This window comes from Sciurus carolinensis, chromosome 6 (assembly GCF_902686445.1).
Source record: "Sciurus carolinensis chromosome 6, mSciCar1.2, whole genome shotgun sequence".
NCBI classification, from domain to species: domain Eukaryota; kingdom Metazoa; phylum Chordata; class Mammalia; order Rodentia; family Sciuridae; genus Sciurus; species Sciurus carolinensis.
The window spans coordinates 99633392-99654452 of NC_062218.1; the positions used below are offsets into that span (position 1 = coordinate 99633392).

The following is a 21061-nucleotide window of genomic DNA, read 5'->3' on the forward strand; positions in this document are numbered from 1 at the left end:
AGTTATTGAAAATTTTATAGAACAACAACAACTACAAAGCAGGGAGAACAGAAATTGCAAAACATGTGTGAGTAAATGAAAGAAAACAATTTTCAAATGGTAAGGGAATAAGGCGAAAGGCACTAAATATTGTTTCAGGTCCTATTCGCTACAGTTGATCTATGTTTGCTTTATTACCAGAATTAGTGAGTGAATCATTTGCCAACCAAAGAGCTAGTATTGGATAAAGCTCTTGATTGGGAAAGACAGCAGGAGCTCAGTTTAACACTCACAGCACTGGATGGTGGATCTGCACCCTAGTCTAGGACCACCACTGTAAGCATCCTTGTCCTGCATGTCAATGACAATTTTCCCAGTGACTTATTTGCCAACCAGAGATAACTAAGATGTATTTCCTGTCCTCAAGTAGCTCACATATTGAAGAAGGGACAGACTGGCATAAAACAAGAGCAATACTATTAATAAGGTAATCATAGTTATATGCATGAGTCTTTATGGGAACACAGAAGAGGGAAAGCCTAAATGCTTGGTTCTGATTATAGAGTGATGACTCTGTTTAGGCACTGTAATGAGATTTCAAAGGAGTTTTTTGAAGAATATGTGAAACAGGTTTCTTTGCCAGTTTTTGGTGTTCCTATGCCCAATGTCTCTAGAAAAATAAAATAGTTAATTTGGTGGTTCCATAAGGCACCCAAAATTTTCCATTTGGTTGCATAGGAGTTGTGTCAGAATTGAAAGAACTAGTACAGGTGCTAAACCTATCAGTGAAGTGAACAAAGTTACTGCCATAAACCTTTTTGTTTCCCACTTTTTAAAAATTTTTCCCATGGAGTAATGAAGAATAAACAATGTGAATGGATCTCAATATCAACATTTTTCAAAAATCAATAGAAAATAAAAATTGAAAAAAGTCAATAAATGAAAACTTATAATACACCAAAAAAAAAAAAGTTAAAATTTTTAGTGTTTTGGAAGCCACGCGGTGGCGCTGCAGGCTAAAGAGACGGGAAATTTTGAACTGAGGTTTCTACCGAGGTCTCTAACAAAAAAGGAAGATCCCGGACAGATGAGCTGGGAAGAAAAGCTGTAGCTTCCCAAGACTGGGAAAGGAAAAAAGAAATCTTAGCTCCCTGTAGCTCTGAGGCTTGCAACTGCTGTTTATGCTGAGAGCTCTACTTATTACTGGTATTGATGAAAGGAGAGGTTATGGAGACCAGAAGGTTGTGCTTCCCAAGACAAAGGCAAGTCCTATTTCTCTTTCTGTTTTGGGGAGTGTCCTTAGGTAATGGGTTTCAACATTATTCTGTGACAGAGGAAACAGAAAGAGGATCCTTTGTGGTCAATCTGGCAAAGGAACTGGGACTAGGGGTGGAGGAGCTGGCTACCAGGAGAACGAGGGTGGTTTCTGATGATAACAAACAACACTTGCTTCTGGATTCTCAAACTGGAGATGTACTCACAAATGAGAAACTGGACCGGGAGAAGTTGTGTGGCCCCACAGAGCCCTGTATGCTGTATTTCCAAATTTTAATGGATAACCCCTTTCAGATTTACCGGGCTGAGCTGAAAGTCAGAGATATAAATGATCACTCACCAGTGTTTCTGGACAAAGAAATGGTATTAAAAATACAAGAAAATACAGCAGAAGGGGCAACATTTCGACTAGAAAGAGCACAGGATTTAGATGGAGGACTTAATGGTATCCAAAACTACACAATTGAACCCAACTCTTTTTTTCATATTACAATTAGTGACAGTGATGAAGGCACAATATATCCAGAGCTAGTGTTGGACAAAGCTCTTGACTGGGAAAAGCAGCATGAGCTCAGTTTAACACTCACAGCACTAGATGGTGGATCACCACCCAGGTCTGGGACCACCACTGTACGCATCCTTGTCCTGGATGTCAATGACAATGCCCCGAAATTTTCCAAGTCGATCTATGAGACTCAGGTTCCAGAAAATAGCCCCATAGGGTCTCTTATTGTTAAAGTCTCTGCAGAAGATGTAGACTCAGGGGTCAATGCAGAAGTATCCTATTCATTTTTTGATGCTGCTGAAGATATTAAAACAATCTTTCAAATCAATCCTTTATCAGGGGAAATCATTCTCAGAGCATTGCTTGACTATGAACTAGTAAAGTCTCACAAAATAAACATACAGGCAATTGATGGTGGGGGCCTTTCTGCAAGATGTGTGGTTTGGGTCCAGGTATTAGACACCAATGACAATCCCCCTGAACTGATCGTATCATCACTTTCCAACTACATTGATGAGAACTCTCCTGAAACAGTATTGGCAGTTTTTAGGGTTAAAGACAGAGACTCTGGAGAAAACGGAAAGACCCTTTGTTACATACAGGATAATCTGCCTTTCCTTCTGCGACCCTCTGTGGACAATTTTTACATCCTAATGACAGAAGAAGCACTAGACAGAGAGAGTAGAGCTCAGTACAACATCACCATCACAGTCACAGACCTGGGGACACCAAGGCTGAAAACCGAGCACAGCATAACCGTCCTGGTCTCCGACGTCAACGACAACGCCCCTGCCTTCTCGCAGACGTCCTACACGCTGTCGGTGCGCGAGAACAACAGCCCCGCCCTGCACATAGGCAGCGTCAGCGCCACAGACAGAGACTCAGGCAGCAACGCCCAGCTGACCTACTCGCTGCTGCCGCCCCAGGACCCGCACCTGCCCCTCGCCTCGCTGGTCTCCATCAACGCGGACAACGGGCAGCTGTTCGCGCTGAGGGCGCTGGACTTCGAGGCCCTGCAGGCGTTCGAGTTCCGCGTGGGCGCCACAGACCACGGCTCGCCCGCGCTGAGCAGCCAGGCGCTGGTGCGCGTCGTGGTGCTGGACGACAACGACAACTCGCCCTTCGTGCTCTACCCGCTGCAGAACGCCTCTGCGCCCTGCACCGAGCTGGTGCCCAGGGCGGCAGAACCGGGCTACCTGGTCACCAAGGTGGTGGCGGTGGACGGAGACTCGGGCCAGAACGCCTGGCTGTCGTTCCAGCTGCTCAAGGCCACGGAGCCCGGGCTGTTTGGCGTGTGGGCGCACAATGGCGAGGTGCGCACCGCCAGGCTGCTGAGCGAGCGCGACGCGGCCAGGCACAGGCTAGTGGTGCTGGTCAAGGACAATGGCGAGCCGCCGCTGTCTGCCAGCGTCACGCTGCACGTGCTGCTGGTGGATGGCTTCTCGCAGCCCTACCTGCCGCTGCCGGAAGTGGCGCCTGAGCGCGCGCAGGCCGACTCGCTGACAGTCTACTTGGTCATCGCCTTGGCCTCGGTGTCGTCGCTCTTCCTCTTTTCGGTGCTGGTGTTTGTGGCGGTGAGGCTGTGCAGGCGTCGCAGGGCGGCGCCGCTGGGTGTGTGCTCTGTGCCTGAGGGCCACTTTCCTGGCCACCTGGTGGATGTCAGTGGCACTGGCACTCTGTCCCAGAGCTACCAGTATGAGGTGTGTCTGACGGGAGGTTCTTCTGGGACAAGCGAATTCAAGTTCTTGAAACCAATTTACCCGAATATCCACCTCCATGGTCCTGGGAGGGATAGTGAAGAAAATCCTATCTTTTGAAACAGCTATAAACTTAGTTTTCAGCATCACTTCTGTTTATATTGTGATGTCCTTTTGAAATATTATAAACCCTATTAAGTTTAGCTTTCTGCTAGTTGTAATGCAATATAACCAACTGATTTTCAACTTTCAGGTACTATACGTCTAGCTTTTTACAATGTTTTTCGATCTCTTTTTGCATTAACATCTAGTGTAATTTGAATTCATATCCACTTGTGAATAATACCTTTAAGATTTTAATCCTTCACAATTGCACACATATTTATATTGCCATTTCTCTCTCTAGAGCATTGAGCTTTTGGTTTTTCTTCTGTTTGGTGCTGGCTATTGAACCTAGTGCTTTGGAATCCTAAGCACTGCATTTCTGAGTTACACCCAATTCCCTCACCTGGTATATTTTAGGGCCTGCACCCCTCATAATACTAACTACCCATCTGCTGTTTTTCCTTCACGTGAGAAGTCATATCTGCACTTCCAACCTAATTCTAATGTTGTATTTATTCATCTTAAAAATCATGCCTACTTCTAAATCACAGCATTTGGAAAAAAATAATTATTTTCTGTGTTCATGGCAAAATGAAACATCTTTTTGGGATTGATATGGGACTGCCATAATTGTCTATTATTTTATTTCCTTTACATATACTATTCTAACTCAGTCAATATTTTCTTATGTTCACTTTTGCTGATACATAAAACATCATGTCTAATAATTCAAATAAAATGTAATAACCTGAATGAAAATAAATACAAATCTTAAAACATTTGAAAATTTGTGTGTATTTGGTGAAATATCAGAAAGATTTTAAATTTTCAGTTTAAAATTTTGTAAATTAATATTTTCAAGTTTAAAAACAAGATAATGAAATGTTACAAAGAAAAGTAATTTCTTCCTTTTCCAGACAACTTCTACACAGTGGCTTATTCTAAAACTGATTTCAATATTTCTAAATAGTAGGTTTAAAATGCCTTATCTTAATATTGTTTATATTTTAATCATTTTTTGCTAGAATAAATGAATAATTTAACTTTCTTACTTCCCAACAATAAATACAATACTGCACATTCCCTTTCTCTTATTCTCCTAATAGAATTGTCACATATTTTTATAAGTTAAACTAGTAGTTAGTGTCCATATTGTTAGTGTGGTATTTCCTTTCTTGAAAATTATCCTTCCTAGAAGGATTATTTTCCATTAACTGCAATTGATTTTCCACAGTATCCTTCACTTGAATAGCTAGTCCTCTCCTTAAAATATTCAAATATATCAGATACCTATCAATTATGTTTATTTCCTGGAGATATTTTACCTATATTTCTGCTTCATTTATACTATCTGATATATAAGCTATCATCCTAAGTCTTTTACCCCTTTAATATTTTCCTGTGTTGGTCCCCTGTTATAAGATTCTTAATTTACTCTCTTTTGGCTAAGATGCATCTCTTAATACCTTCATTAAAATAGATGCAGAAGAGGTTAAATAATTATTTAAGGCCTTGCATTGTGAAGTCATCCTTTTTTCCAGTTGATTGATAGTTTCAGTGGGTATGAAATTCTAGGTTGAAAATAATTTTCCCTTAGATTTCAAAAGCAGTGTTCCCTCTATTTATTACATAAAATTGTTCAGAAGACAAATTCCATTCTGATTTCTCTTTTTATGAGACCCCTTTCTTTCTTTCTGATAGATTAGAAAACTCTCCCCTTATATTCTGAAAATAATTTAGTACAGGCTTTATTTATTAATATGATTATATGGGTGTACTCTGTTAATGTTTACACATTCAGTTTCAGATCTGAGAAATTTTTTGTTACGTTTAACTATGATTTCTCCCCTGAGTTATCTACATTATCACTTTAACTAGAATCTCATTAAAATATTAGACTTCCTTGATTAAGTAAAACCCTCTACTTGTTTTCCTTTCATATTTCCTATCTTATTTGTCTCTGACCCTACATTTTTTTTCTGACCCTACATTTTAATGTAATGGTTCAATCTTTTTAAAGTTTTTCTTTTTGTCTGACAAATATTTTTAAAAGCTCTTTCTAGTTCTCTGAGGAGTTTTCATATTTTTTGTTTGTTTTTGTTACCAAGGGCACTCAACAACTGAGCCATATCCCCAGTCCTAATTTGTATTTTATTTAGAGATGGTGTCTCACGGAGTTGTTTAGTGCCTCCCTTTGGCTGAGTCTGGCTTTGAACATTCTATCTTCCTGCCTCAACCTCCTGAGCCACTGGTATTACAGGTGTGTGCCCAGCTTTTCATAGTTATTTTGTTATAAATTTATTCATGCAATTTCTTCTTCTCTCATCTATAATTAATCTAATCCCTAAAATACATTATTCAAAAAGTGCATTATGCAATATTGTTATTATATATCCATCTAATAATGATAATGAACCAGGCAACATAATAATTTGAGCTGATAAGGACACTTAAGTCTGAATCTGTTCTTTATCTTACAGCAGGAATGTATACTTCATAACATTGCTATTAAGTTTAAATGTGTAGGACTGGGAATATAATTCTGTGGTAGAGCACTTTCCTATCAGGCTAGAAATTCTAGGTTCAATCCCCACTATTGCAGAACAAAACAAAATGAACAAAAAACTGAAAAACACCACAAAAGATTAAGTGGGGAAATGTAGGAAGCACTTAGAACAATGGGCAGCATGAAGCATGTTCTAATTTCTAAAAACTGAGTTTTATTAAATTTTAATTCTCTGGGGATATTAATCAGACAATCTCTTTTTATTATATTTTCCTCAAGTTCTGGTGGTGGAACCCAGGACTTTGTGCATGCTAGATAGGTGCTCTACACTGAGCTACATCCCTAGCCAGCTAATTAGACATTTTCAAAGGCATTTTTATCTCTCTCTCTCTTTTTAAGTATTTCTCTTTTTTAACTTTGCTTTTTTGGAGGGGTACTGGAAATTTAACCCAGGGCACTTTATCACTGAGCTACATTCTCAGCCCTTTTTTTAAAAATTTGAGAGAGGATCTTGCTAAGTTTCTGAGGGCCTCATTAAGTTGCTGAGGCTGGCCTCGACCTTGTGATCCTCCTGTCTCAGCCGTCTGAGTCACTAGGATTAAAGGTATGAGCCTATGGGTGGTGTTTTTGCCTTTCTACTTCATGCTATAGGCATCTCCTCAAATGTGTTATGGTACTTAGCTCTCCTCTTGTATATAAGGACACTATATTAAAATGCTGGCAATCAACACTTTGTAAGTGAATAAATCCTGTTGAAGGAAAGGCGTCACTCTAACCATTTAAGGACAGGGTTGTTACCTTGGGAGACCCAGAAGTATCAGTATGTGTAAGTATTTGGGCTTTTCATATTCTCGAGTTAGAAATTTAGAATATCCACTGTGTGGGAGTCAGTTTTAGGTATATACCTTGTATAATATAACCTCAGAGCATTGCCTAGGAAGCTACTAGAAGTCTCATCGTCCAAAATGAAAAGTTTTTTTTTTCCTAGTTTTAGTTTCACACCTTACACTTGTGTTTAATTCTGCCTCTGTCTCCAAGACTAGAAAAAGTCTTATTTAATTTCTCCATAGAATGAACTGTCCATTCTCTGGCCCTGAAATGCTTTCCTGCCTCTGTAGGATGGTTAGAGGAACAGAGAATTCAACTTTCCTATACACACATTTTAAATTAATAACTTTATATAGTTGCTAAGTAACTGTAGTTTTCTTATGCACCTGATTCCTCTAAAATGAGATTGTGTAGGACAATCTCACTATTTTTTTGTATCTTCAATGCAGAAACATTAGCCATTTCTTGGAACATCTGAGTTGATCTGCTCTTCTATCTGATTTCTGTATTAAAAAATGAATGTTCCCTTGTGTATTTTTAGCCTTTTTGGGTTCATTTTTAAATTTTTTTCATGTTAGCAGGTATTTTTAAAGGAAGGAAGATAACTTGAAGTTAATCAAGTTACTTTTCATTTTGCAAACTTTTTAATCTATTTTTCCAACCATGCATAGCGCTTACATTTTATAGAATATAATTTGAATTATGTTTTTAAAATGCCATGTGTTTAGGACTTTTCTTCATCAATTCTTAGTATAATTTTGAGACTTCCTATAGTTGATACTACTAATAAACTTCTAGCACCTATTCCAAATAATCGCCTTCATTAAGTAGCAACCATGCACTTTGGCTAGAACTGAAACTACCTCAAACTTAGAGGTGGTTCCCAACAGGGTTAAGCAAAGTAAGTTCAAACACAGATCTTCAAATGCCAAAACTAAAAGTTTCATCTATAATGCTATGTATACCTCTTGAAACAATGACTGCTTCAGTAGAAGAAATATACTTGATCTAATCAGAGTAAAGGTTAAGTTTTTGTTTTGTTTGGCAAAAAGAATCTCTCCCACTTTCTCTGCCTGGGATGAAAAAGAAATTAGTTAGCCATGGTTGTTGTGGGGGTAAATCTTGGGAACCTGAAGGAAGTCAGTTTTAGGAGTAAGAGTCTGCTTTAAATGACACTACCATGTTTTCATTTGTATAGTTAATAAATTTTGTAAAATATGAAAATGTGGAACTAAATTGTGGGTTTATATCATGTGTTTTATCCCAATATCTTACTTCATTTCTACCATTTCACAATTCATTCTATTAAGGAAATCTAATCTACAGAAATATTCTCTTGTACTATAGCAACTATATAAATAGGTACCATTTCATTGTTAATCCAATTTCATACTCCCTGAGAACACTTAAATTACCGATTGATACTGTCTCTTTCCTTTAGTACTTAGGAAGACCAAATAGTGATGGAATTTTGTTCAGTTCGACAGTCAGTTATATTACCCTCCTAGTTTCAGGTTTATAACCTTCTCAAAAAGATTACAAACTCCTGAGGATCAGGAACTATATCTTCTATTTCTGTTTTCCAAAATACTGAGTGCATTAGGTTGTGTGGACAGTGGGATACCTGATAAATATTTTAAAACAAATAATAATACCATTAGAAATTATAAAGTATATAAAACAATTATGAAGGAATATATTTGTATTCAAACAATAAATAAACATTTGTTTCCATGGGACATTCATGAGAATTTAATTTAGGTAGCTTTCATCAAACTGTGAAAATCTGTGGTGACGCATGGTGGCGCTGCAGGATAATATCTACGGGGGGAACATATATTCCACTGGATGACATTGTGGACACTTAATCAGTGCACACAGAGAACAGGGAAGACAGAACGAGCTATCAAGGGGTGACCTAGAAGCCATCAACAGGGTTAAAATCTTATTCTTCCAAAGTGGACAAATTCAGAAGCACGTTTCCCAGAACGGCAAAGTGGAGCTGAATCAATTCTGCAGGAAGCTTTCCGGGCAAGAGCTATGGAGAATGGAGGGGACCGTACTCTGCAGTCACGGCAAGTCCTGCTTCTCTTTGTTTTGTTGGGAATATCTCAGGCACACTCTGTGCCTGGGAGCTTTACGGTGGCAGAGGAAATGCAGAGTGGAAGCTTTGTAGGCAATTTGGCAAAAAACCTAGGACTAGAGTTGAGCGACCTGTCCACCCGAGGAGCTCAGGTTGTCTCTAATGACAACAAACAATCTTTACAGCTGGACGTAAATACTGGAAATTTGCTTTTAAGCCAAACACTAGACCGGGAGGAGCTCTGTGGCTTCACCGAGCCCTGTGTGCTGCATTTCCAGGTATTAATGAAAAATCCTTTGCAGTTTTTACGGATTGAGCTTCAAGTAAGGGATGTAAATGACCACTCTCCAATCTTCTTGGAAAAAGAAATGCTCCTAGAAATCCCAGAAAATAGTCCTGTTGGTGCTGTGTTCTTATTAGAAAGTGCAAAGGATTTAGATGTAGGAATGAATGCTGTAAAAAGCTACACAATAAACCCCAACTCTCACTTCCACATTAAAATAAGAGTCAACCCAGACAATAAGAAATACCCAGAGTTGGTTCTGGACAAGGCGCTGGATTATGAAGAGCAGCCTGAACTCAGTTTGATCCTCACTGCTCTGGATGGTGGTTCCCCACCCAGATCTGGGACTGCCTTAGTTCGGGTGGTAGTTGTAGACACTAATGACAACTCCCCTGAGTTTGAGCAGCCATTTTATGAGGTGAAGATTCCAGAGAATAGCATCCTTGGCTCACTGGTAATTACTGTCAAAGCAAGGGATTTAGACTCAGGAATAAATGGGGAAATATCATATACCTTTTCCCATGCCTCAGAAGATATTCAAAAGACATTTAAAATAAATCAAAAGTCTGGAGAAATTAGTTTAACAACATCTTTGGATTTTGAAACAGTTGAATCATACTCAATAATCATTCAAGCCACAGATGGGGGAGGGCTTTTTGGAAAGTCTACAGTCAGAATTCAGGTGATGGATGTGAATGACAATGTTCCTGAAATTGCTGTGTCATCAATTACCAGTCCAATCCCAGAAAATTCGCCAGAGACTGCAGTCATGGTTTTCAGTATCCGAGATAGAGACTCTGGAGACAATGGAAGAATGATTTGTTCTATCCCAGAAGACCTCCCATTCGTACTGAAATCTTCATTTGAGAATTACTATACCCTAGAAACGGAGAAAACACTAGACAGAGAGAACAGGGCCCAGTACAACATCACCATCATAGTCACTGATTTTGGCATACCAAGGCTGAAAAGCGAGCACAGCATACTAATCCTCGTCTCCGATGTCAACGACAACGCCCCTGCCTTCTCGCAGACGTCCTACACGCTGTCGGTGCGCGAGAACAACAGCCCCGCCCTGCACATAGGCAGCGTCAGCGCCACAGACAGAGACTCAGGCAGCAACGCCCAGCTGACCTACTCGCTGCTGCCGCCCCAGGACCCGCACCTGCCCCTCGCCTCGCTGGTCTCCATCAACGCGGACAACGGGCAGCTGTTCGCGCTGAGGGCGCTGGACTTCGAGGCCCTGCAGGCGTTCGAGTTCCGCGTGGGCGCCACAGACCGAGGCTCGCCTGCGCTGAGCAGCCAGACGCTGGTGCGCGTCGTGGTGCTGGACGACAACGACAACTCGCCCTTCGTGCTCTACCCGCTGCAGAACGCCTCTGCGCCCTGCACCGAGCTGGTGCCCAGGGCGGCAGAGCCGGGCTACCTGGTCACCAAGGTGGTGGCGGTGGACGGAGACTCGGGCCAGAACGCCTGGCTGTCGTTCCAGCTGCTCAAGGCCACGGAGCCCGGGCTGTTTGGCGTGTGGGCGCACAATGGCGAGGTGCGCACCGCCAGGCTGCTGAGCGAGCGCGACGCGGCCAGGCACAGGCTGGTGGTGCTGGTCAAGGACAATGGCGAGCCGCCGCTGTCTGCCAGCGTCACGCTGCACGTGCTGCTGGTGGATGGCTTCTCGCAGCCCTACCTGCCGCTGCCGGAAGTGGCGCCCGAGCGCGCGCAGGCCGACTCGCTGACAGTCTACTTGGTCATCGCCCTGGCCTCGGTGTCATCACTCTTCCTCTTTTCGGTGCTGGTGTTTGTGGCGGTGAGGCTGTGCAGGCGTCGCAGGGCGGCGCCGCTGGGTGTGTGTTCTGTGCCTGAGGGCCACTTTCCTGGCCACCTGGTAGATGTCAGTGGCACTGGCACCCTGTCCCAGAGCTACCAGTATGAGGTGTGTCTCAGGGGAGGTACTGGAACAAATGAGTTTAAATTTCTAAGGCCAATTATCCCCAGCCTTTCACCCCATTGTTCCGGGAAAGAAACAGAGGAAGCTCCTCCTTTCCAAAGTAGCTTTGGGTTCAATATTCAGTGACCATAATTGATTTTATATTTCATATGCATTTTACTTTTTGGCACTTCCTAATGTTTATTTCCCCCACTTTGCATGTACTTTAAGTAGTAGTAATGTTCTTTTTTATTTGATTGTGTTCTCCCACCTTTGCTTTTTTTTGTGTTTATGTGAATGTTTATGTAGTCATAATTAGATTTATTCCCTAACCCAGGAGGTCTTAATTTTTAAACCTCTTTACCTAAGACAAAATTACTTTTGGCCCATGTCCTTCACTCCAGTTTCACACTGTGTTTATGGTAAAATGAAACAGATCACTTTGGAAGTAGTTAAAGAATTAGACTCTTTTTGTAGTTTTTCTTTTGGTTTAATAATGATCTCTAGTCACAAATATGTCTTTTAAATTAAATCCATTTCCATTTTTAGTTAACATTTTAAAATCTTTATTACTATTTAAAATATACTGTAAAATCATTTCATATGATAGAACATTTTAGTCTAAAAATCTAGTTTAAAAATGCCAGAAGAGGAGGAGATGGGGGTATACCTCAGTGGTACAGCCCTGGGTTTGATTCCCAGCACAGAAAAAACAAAATCAAATAAGTAGGAGGAAGAGGAAAAGAAGGAAGAAGCCTTATTCATCCTGGAAAGTGACTGTGAAGATTCTTTAATGGCCACTCATATTATCTTCAAATATGAAGTTATAATTTCCTAGATGTCTTACTAATGTTCCAAAGCCAGAATGCAACCCAATTGAACTCAGGTAACTGAATAATAATTTGTAGATTATAAAGTGGGCTTCTGTGCTAATGTATATAGTTTTTTTTTTTTGCCTGTGTTCTCCTTAAGTTTAATGTACATATACTGAGCACTAAGTTTCAATTTCTTCCCCACCAATAGTAAGATGAGGTTGCATGTGTCATCAACATTCAGGCATATTACAAATAAATGTTTTATAAACAATTCTTCATCTTTTTGTAATGCAACCTGAAAATGCCTGTACTTTTGCATTGTTTTAAACTTTTGGTGTGGTCATGATGCACTAAATTGGCCAACTAAGGGGTAGCAATCCAGAGCTTGATGACTACTTTTCTTGGAGATATAAAAGTGTGATACAGGGCTGGGGATATAGCTCAGTGGTAGAGAGCTTGGCTAGAATGTGTGGGGCCCTGAATTCCATTCCCAGCACTGCAAAAAACAAAGTGTGATACATGTGGGACATAGAAAATTATCAAAACATAATCTTTGGGTTTAAATGTTATTTTGCTTAAATTTTATTCATTTATTTATTTTTGGTACCAGGGATTGAACCCAGGGGCACTTAACCACTGAACCACACCCCAAGCTTTTTTATTTTTTTAATTTTGAGATAGAGTCTCACTAAGTTGTTTAGAGTCTCACTAAATTGCTGAGGCTAGACTTAACTTGTGATCCTCCTGCCTCAGTCTCCCAAGCTGCTGGGTGGGTTTCAATTTTAAAAAAATTCAAACCATTGTAGGAGGAAGTTTTGTCTTATGTTAATTTAGGGACCAACTAAACATTCTTGCCTTTAATGATCTTACTACATAACAGTAAAGGGGGGAAATCCCCCATGTTTTGAAGAGGTTTCTCATGAATTTCATCAGAATTCCAAAGACTGTATGTGGAGTAATGAAAATGTAGATTAACTAAAATGTAGATTAATAAAGAGAAGAAAAAGAATCTGTGAGGGTGTGTTTGTGTATGTGTGAGAGAGCAAGCAAGGGAAATAGAAAACAAGTAAGGATGAATCAAGCGATTGCTTATTACCAATAAAAGCCAAATTGCAGGTTTGGAATTAGCCAAATTACTAGAAGAAAAAATATTATAGCTTACAGACATGGTCTCCTTGTTTTACATTTCTGAGTCTCCTAGTTAATCTAAAATATAGCCTCTTGGCCCCCAGGTCTTCACATATACTCAGTCATTAGTGCCATAACTACATGCTCTACTTTGCACCAGGAAGTGTTTTTTCCATGATATAATCATTTCAGATATCTTCCTGAAAAGAGAATCTTCTATGCTTTTAATCCTCTTATCTTACCATTCTTATCACGTCTTGTCTTCGACCTTTTCAGGACTTCCATTCCATCATGCTGCTACAACCTATCACTCTCCTCTGGTTTTAAATTCCCTTTCTATCCAGTCAATTCCCTCGTTTGCCATTTCTATTCATTCTCATGCCTATATCTTCCATTCTGTTATTAAATTTTCTTCACAAAAATCACTTGATGAAACTTTACTCTAGATGAATATAATCATCTCCTTCATCCCCTCTTACACTTGGGCTGCTGCACTCTATAAGACAAAATTTATCCATACCATTGCCACTATATAATGTCCAAAGTTATTTGGGCTTTTGAGACCAATAAATCCTTTTATAATTTTCCTAATCAGCTTTCTCTTAAAACCTACTTGTCTTACTTCAAACTTTTCACTCTACCACTCATGTACCCTCTTTTACAGATGAGCTTGCCTAATACCTTAAGGAGAAAATAAACTCCATCCATGGAAATATCTCCACTTCCTGTCCCAACTTTGCACCTTTGACAGCATCTTTACCAATACCATTGTCCTACTGAGTTCCCTCCCACCTAAGTCTAATCCCTTCCTGTATTCTCCAGAGCTCATCTTTAACCACCCTCTAGGGGCCTCCTATTGACTATCTCTTCTGTATCTTAATTTTCTCCCTCTCTACCAAATGTTACACATTATTTTAAATATGTTCATTTTCTAATCTTAAATAATTAAGTTAAATTCTCTAGTTACCAAGCTTTTTCTTCCACCCACAGCCTTTTCTTCCCTTAAAATTTTCTTAAAAGTTTTATCTACCCTCATTTTGGATTCCTCAACTCTCATACTTTTCAACCAAGTGCAATCTACCTTTCACTGCAACCACTTTACTGAAAATGCTACCACAGATTTCCACATAATTTGGTATACTGTAGAAACAAAGATATGTAACAATGCAAAAGCTCATAAAACTATGTGCCTCTTTCATGTGACAGTTCCAATCCACATGATTATAGATATATGTGGCAGCTTTGCTCCTAACAGTCCTTTAGGAATCCAATTTATTTCCAAGTAACCATTCCAACATTCCCTTTGGGAATGTCATAACCTGCATGGCTGTAGCTGGTCACTACCACCACATTTATGTTCCAACTGGCTTGGAGGGAAGAGACACATTCAAACCTGGAAGTGAAAAAAAAATTGTGCTCACAGTGCATCTGTGAGGACTTAGTTCACTTGCCCATAGCTAACTACAAGGGAAGCATGGACAGATAATATATCTGACTGACCATGTATCTCTGTGCATTTCTATTACTATAGAAGAAACAAAGTACATATTTTAGCAGACATCTGTCAGTCTTCCACAATGATCATCATCTTAAATCCAACAGGCAATTTTAATATTTGCCTTTCTCTTGATTTTTCTGAAGTATTTGTTACTGCTACTCTTCCTCGTTTCCTTGCTTTTATTTTCATATTTTTGAACCCTGGGCCTTCCCATCATTTAAGATACTTCTTTTCTTCTCTCCTCTAAATGAAGAGATTTCTCAGAGTTCTGAGTGAAGCTCTTTATTTTCTTACTTGACAATTTTACACTTGACACTTGACATTTTTGCTTGGTTATCCTAGAATTCTCCATATAAAGTCATACAGGTATCTGTGGGAGATTGGTTTTAGGATTCTATGGAGATCAAAATCCACAAAGAGCAGTATTTACATATAACCTAGTCACATCCCTTTGTACACTTTAAATCATTGCTAGATTATTTATAATAACTAATAAATATAAATGCTGTGTAAATAGTTATTATACTCTATTGTTTAGAGAATAATGCTAGGGGGAAGTCTGTACACAGATGAAATTTTTGGCTTAGATTTTAATTGTTCTATTTTATTTTATTTTTGGGTACTGGGGTTCAACCCTGGACTGCAGTGTGCATGCAAAGCACATGTCTCGCCACTGAGTTGCACCCAACCCAAGAGATTGTTTTTAATAGACACTTAATCAGCACATACTGACCAATCTCTAAATGTTAACTCTTTATATCCCTATGATAATTGTAGGAGATAAATACTATTAGTGCCCTGTTTTACATATAAGAAAACAGAAAATTGACCCATGTTTGCATGCAGTAAATGGCACAACCAGAATTCTAATGTTGACACTTTGGTTCCAGAACCCACGTTTCTAACCATAATTCCATACAGTTTCCAAGGTACATAAGTACATAACCCTTCTAGGTATTTCTGTATTATTATTATTACCTGCATCATTGTAACACATTTTAATTACTGATCTGCCAAGTTTTTAGCCTTTGAGCTCCATAAAGACAAAAATTATCTTATTTGTTCCATGTTCTTACATGTACATTTGTTAAACATAAAAATTCAGAATCTTACATTCCCATGCCTTGGGCATGTAATAAATTTTATGTTAACTATAATTGACTGAACTTGACAAATAGTGACAAGAACTGCGCAGAGTATATATTTGTAACTCCTTAAGATGTGACCTGAATAAAATGTTATTTCTTCAGCTCAGGACATTTTATGAGATTCATTGTGTCAAGCATTCAAAACAGTGATAATGTAATTCAGAGTATGGACCTTGTTTGGATTATGATTCAAACCAAAAATAAAAGACATTTTGGTGAGAACGGGGGAAATTAGAGTCAAAGTGTAAAATTGTATCCAAGAATTACTGCTAAAATTTTTATTGTGATAGTGGTTTGTAGTAGTATTTTTAAAAGGCCTTTTCTATTAGAGATACTTAACGAAGTATTTGGAAGGGAAAATATGTGACATCTGGGATTGAATTTTGAATACTCCAGATGTATTCACAAACTTCTTTTTCAAAGAGAAAAATTTCTTAATGAAAAAAATTCTAGAGACACATGGTGGCGCTACAGGATAAGATTAAAATGGTACACAGCTAGCACATTATTCAGAACAGAGACCATCCAACCCACTCAGAAGGGAGGTATTAAAGGAGCTTCACTTACAGAACTGTTGGAAGGCTACATATTTTCCAGGGGTATCCTATCGAAATAGCAGGGCTTCAGTTTCCAAAATTAGGACTGAACTTAATATTATTCTACACAAAAAAGGTTGCCTGAAGGAATCATGGTGATCAGAGGGGCATGCACTCTACGGAAAAGGCAAGTCCTCCTTTTCTTTGTTTTGCTGGGGTTGTCGCAGGCAGATACTCAATCCAAACGCTATTCTGTGGCAGAAGAAACAGAAATTGGCTCTTTTGTGACTAATTTGGCAAAGGACCTAGGGTTAGTGGTAGAGGAGATGTCCTCACGGGAGGCTCGGGTAGTGTCTGATGATAATGAAAAACATTTGCACCTTGATTTGAGGACGGGAGATTTACTCCTAAATGAGAAACTGGACAGAGAAGAGCTGTGTGGTTCTACTGATCCCTGTGTGCTGCATTTTCAGGTTGTATTAGAAAACCCCTTACAATTTTTTCGGGCTGAGTTGAATGTCAGAGATATAAATGATCACTCCCCTACATTTCTGGACAAGCAAATACTTATTAAAATATCAGAAAGTGCTACTATTGGAACCACATTCTTAATAGAGAATGCTCAGGATTTGGATGTAGGAAACAACAGTCTCCAAAATTACACAATAAGCCCCAATTCTCATTTCTCTATTAAAATTCAAGAAAATGAAGATGGAAAGATATACCCAGAACTTGTCCTAGATACAGCATTAGACCATGAACAGGAACCTGAACTTAGATTGACACTCACAGCACTGGATGGTGGATCTCCACCCAGGTCTGGGACAACTTTGGTTCTCATCAAAGTTTTGGACATCAATGATAATGTCCCTGAGTTTGTCCAGAGTCTCTATGAAGTGCAAGTCCAAGAGGATACACCCATTGGCTCCTCGATTATCACCATCTCTGCCAAAGATTTAGATACAGGAAATTATGGGAAAATATGGTACACATTTTTCCATGCATCAGAAGATATTCGTAAAACCTTTGAAATCAACTCGATATCTGGGGAAGTTAACTTGAGATCACAACTGGATTTTGAAATAATACAGTCCTACTCAATAAATATTCAAGCTACAGATGGTGGAGGTCTCTCCGAAAAATGCACTCTTCTAGTTAAAGTATTAGATATAAATGACAACCCACCCGAAATGACAATTTCATCAATTGCAAAGACAATCCCAGAAAATTCATCAGAGACCCTGGTGGCTCTTTTTAGTGTCCGAGATCAAGACTCTGGGGACAATGGAAGGATCCTTTGCTCTATTCAAGATGACATCCCTTTTATCTTGAAACCCACCTTCAAGAACTTTTTCACTCTAGTTTCTGAAAAAGCACTGGACAGAGAGAGCAGAGCCCAATACAACATCACCATCACAGTCACTGATTTTGGCATACCAAGGCTGAAAACCGAGCACAGCATACTAATCCTCGTCTCCGATGTCAACGACAACGCCCCTGCCTTCTCGCAGACGTCCTACACGCTGTCGGTGCGCGAGAACAACAGCCCCGCCCTGCACATAGGCAGCGTCAGCGCCACAGACAGAGACTCAGGCAGCAATGCCCAGCTGACCTACTCGCTGCTGCCGCCCCAGGACCCGCACCTGCCCCTCGCCTCGCTGGTCTCCATCAACGCGGACAACGGGCAGCTGTTCGCGCTGAGGGCGCTGGACTTCGAGGCCCTGCAGGCGTTCGAGTTCCGCGTGGGCGCCACAGACCGAGGCTCGCCCGCGCTGAGCAGCCAGGCGCTGGTGCGCGTCGTGGTGCTGGACGACAACGACAACTCGCCCTTCGTGCTCTACCCGCTGCAGAACGCCTCTGCGCCCTGCACCGAGCTGGTGCCCAGGGCGGCAGAGCCGGGCTACCTGGTCACCAAGGTGGTGGCGGTGGACGGAGACTCGGGCCAGAACGCCTGGCTGTCGTTCCAGCTGCTCAAGGCCACGGAGCCCGGGCTGTTTGGCGTGTGGGCGCACAATGGCGAGGTGCGCACCGCCAGGCTGCTGAGCGAGCGTGACGCGGCCAGGCACAGGCTGGTGGTGCTGGTCAAGGACAATGGCGAGCCGCCGCTGTCTGCCAGCGTCACGCTGCACGTGCTGCTGGTGGATGGCTTCTCGCAGCCCTACCTGCCGCTGCCGGAAATGGCGCCGGAGCGCGCGCAGGCCGACTCGCTGACAGTCTACTTGGTCATCGCCCTGGCCTCGGTGTCATCACTCTTCCTCTTTTCGGTGCTGGTGTTTGTGGCGGTGAGGCTGTGCAGGAGGAGCAGGGCAGCGCCGCTGGGTGTGTGCTCTGTGCCTGAGGGCCACTTTCCTGGTCACCTGGTAGATGTCAGTGGCACTGGCACTCTGTCCCAGAGCTACCAGTATGAGGTGTGTCTGATGGGAGGTACTGGGATAAAGGAGTTCAATTTCCTGAAGCCATATATTCCCAATCCTGAAGCCCATGATACTGGTAGGAATATGGGAGACGACGAGAACTTTGGGAATAGCTTTGGATTCAGCGGTCGATAAAACAATTTCTTAAAAACTTTTAATCTTTTATTTTACTTGGCAAACTGTTGATACTTTTATTCCTGCAGATACTTTAATTCCTAATTCGCAATGGATTTTAGGTTGTACTCTATTTGCATGCATTATTTCTCATGGTGTTCTGATGGTTGCTTTAAAATTTTTTTTGGTTGCTATAATGATAATAAAATATAATCTGCTCTTTGTAAAAAATTTTATATATAGATTTGTGTTGGGTACTGGGGATTGAACTCAGGAGCACTCAACCACTGAACCACAACCCTAGCCCTATTCTGTATTTTATTTAGAGAGTTGCTTAACTTCACTTTTGCTGAGGCTCGCTTTGAATTCCTAAGCCTCTTGTCTCAGCCTTCCTGAGCCACTGGAATTACAGGTGTGTGCCGTCACGCATCTTAATGGAGTTATTTTTATTTGTTGTCTCGGCGGTATTATTAAGCAAGAAAATATTAATCATTTGGAAATGTAAACTAAAATATTGAGAGCAAATATCATGGGCCTGGGGATGTAACTAAGTGGTATAGTGCATATGTTCCTGAGGCCCCAGGTTTGAATCCTAGGTCCCACCCCATGACAAAAGGGCAATGTCACAATATATGTAAATTGTTTCTGCACACCATCAAGATACTAATAAAGCAAAAATATTTAAGAATGGTGAATATGAGTGGAAATTATATTAAATTAATTCTACTGGTCTCTAAAATTTTCATCATAAAAGGTAAAAATATGCTATCTCTCCATATTCAGTACTAGAGAACTTTTAAAAATATATTGCTTGTCAAGAACCCATTTTAGGCTGGGCTTTGTGTTGTACAACTAAAATCCCAGACACTCCAGAGGCTGAGGCAGGAGGATCCCAAGTTCAAGGGCAGCTTCTGCAATTTAGGCAAACCCTATCTCAAAAAGCACTGGGGATGTAGGTCAATGTTATAGTGCCCCTGGGTTCAATCCCTAGTACCATAGGAGATTAATTTTAGATAAAGTGATCACATTGCATATTAATGGTGTTCTAAGTAATTTTTCCTTTTTGTTGTTGATTAATCTGTTCGTGGAAGAAAGTCTTAAAATATTCTGGGCTTTCTTTATCTGCTATTTCTTTCTCTGCTATCTTGTTTTCTTTAAATGCACCGTGTTTACTAGCTTAATTTTGTGTTGTTTTGTCATTTATTACTAAAACATAAAAGAGTTTGTAGTCTCACCCTGAGTAAAATAATGTTAATCAGAAGATTATAAAAGACAAAAACTTTTGAAGAAACCAGAATGAAGATTTAAACTGTTAAAGAAAATTACCTGGGTTTTCTTTCCTAATCATTATTAAGAGTAAATACAAGGGTAGTGAGCATAACTCAGTGATAGAGTGCTTATGTAGCAAGAAAGAGGTCCTGGGTTCAATTCCCAGCATGAAAAAAATAAAAGAGTAATTATCATTAATGCTGTGTGACCTTTCTCATATATCCACAAGAAACAATAGGTCTGTATTATGATTTATAGATGCCTCATCATTTTATAAATTATAATGTCTCAAACTTATCAGCAGGCCATTCAATGAAGGATTATAGTAGAAATGTTGAACTAGAATGTAGCATGGATATAGTGCTAGTGTGCATATACATTTCTGTAACTGCTCATAAAATGAAGTAACAGATTAAATGATGTAGTAAAGTGGAATTTCACTTGCCATTGTGAAATAGGTAAAAAAAATCAGATTTCCTTAGGAATCATATTTTTCCTCTGCTTCAAGCAATTTTAATTGATTTTTAGGGTTCTTTTTTGCAGCAATATATATTAGTTGTATGAATTTCATTTAATTTGACATTTAAGCAATAACATCCTGAGAAGAACGGTTAGACCCTCCTTATCCCTCAGAGTCCTAAGAGTTAAAACTATGCCCAAGAAAGTCATTTGTAAGTCTAATAATAAACAGATGAAAGGAAAAAGCATTGAGGGGTTAGATATATGGCTCAGTGGCAAAGTGCTTGTCTAGTTCAAAAGAATGGAAGGAGCCCAGTGTGGTGTCACAGGCCTGTAATCCCAGTGACTCAGAAGGCTGAGGCAGGAGAACCTAAATTTTGAGTCCTGCCCTAAGCAACTTAGGGCCTAAGACCCTGTCTCAAAATAAAAAATAAAAATGGTTGGGGATAGAAGGAGAATTTAAAGAATAGGATAAGAAGTTAGAAAAAAGTGAAA

The 21061-nt window shown here is 40.2% G+C and overlaps 3 protein-coding genes across 3 annotated transcripts; all 3 read left to right on the top strand.

Moving 5' to 3' along the window:
* The first annotated feature begins 489 nt into the window (after positions 1–489).
* LOC124987490 (protocadherin beta-10-like) lies at positions 490–4326 on the top strand. The gene has a single exon (XM_047556765.1). It carries the CDS (start codon positions 1192–1194, stop codon positions 3574–3576), a length of 2385 nt encoding a protein of 794 aa, XP_047412721.1. The 5' UTR covers positions 490–1191; the 3' UTR covers positions 3577–4326.
* Positions 4327–8782: 4456 nt separating this feature from the next.
* On the top strand, positions 8783–12647 carry LOC124986708 (protocadherin beta-12-like). The gene has a single exon (XM_047555319.1). The coding sequence runs from the start codon at positions 8936–8938 to the stop codon at positions 11330–11332; it is 2397 nt and encodes a 798-aa protein (XP_047411275.1). The 5' UTR covers positions 8783–8935; the 3' UTR covers positions 11333–12647.
* A 3750-nt stretch (positions 12648–16397) lies between these two features.
* LOC124986709 (protocadherin beta-14) lies at positions 16398–19106 on the top strand. Its single transcript, XM_047555320.1, has one exon. The coding sequence runs from the start codon at positions 16463–16465 to the stop codon at positions 18857–18859; it is 2397 nt and encodes a 798-aa protein (XP_047411276.1). The 5' UTR covers positions 16398–16462; the 3' UTR covers positions 18860–19106.
* Positions 19107–21061: the final 1955 nt, after the last annotated feature.

What these genes read in the sequence shown, in the direction of transcription:
- LOC124987490 (XM_047556765.1), top strand. Translation starts at nt 1,192, where the DNA reads ATGAAAGGAGAGGTTATGGAGACCAGAAGGTTGTGCTTCCCAAGACAA.
- LOC124986708 (XM_047555319.1), top strand. Translation starts at nt 8,936, where the DNA reads ATGGAGAATGGAGGGGACCGTACTCTGCAGTCACGGCAAGTCCTGCTT.
- LOC124986709 (XM_047555320.1), top strand. Translation starts at nt 16,463, where the DNA reads ATGGTGATCAGAGGGGCATGCACTCTACGGAAAAGGCAAGTCCTCCTT.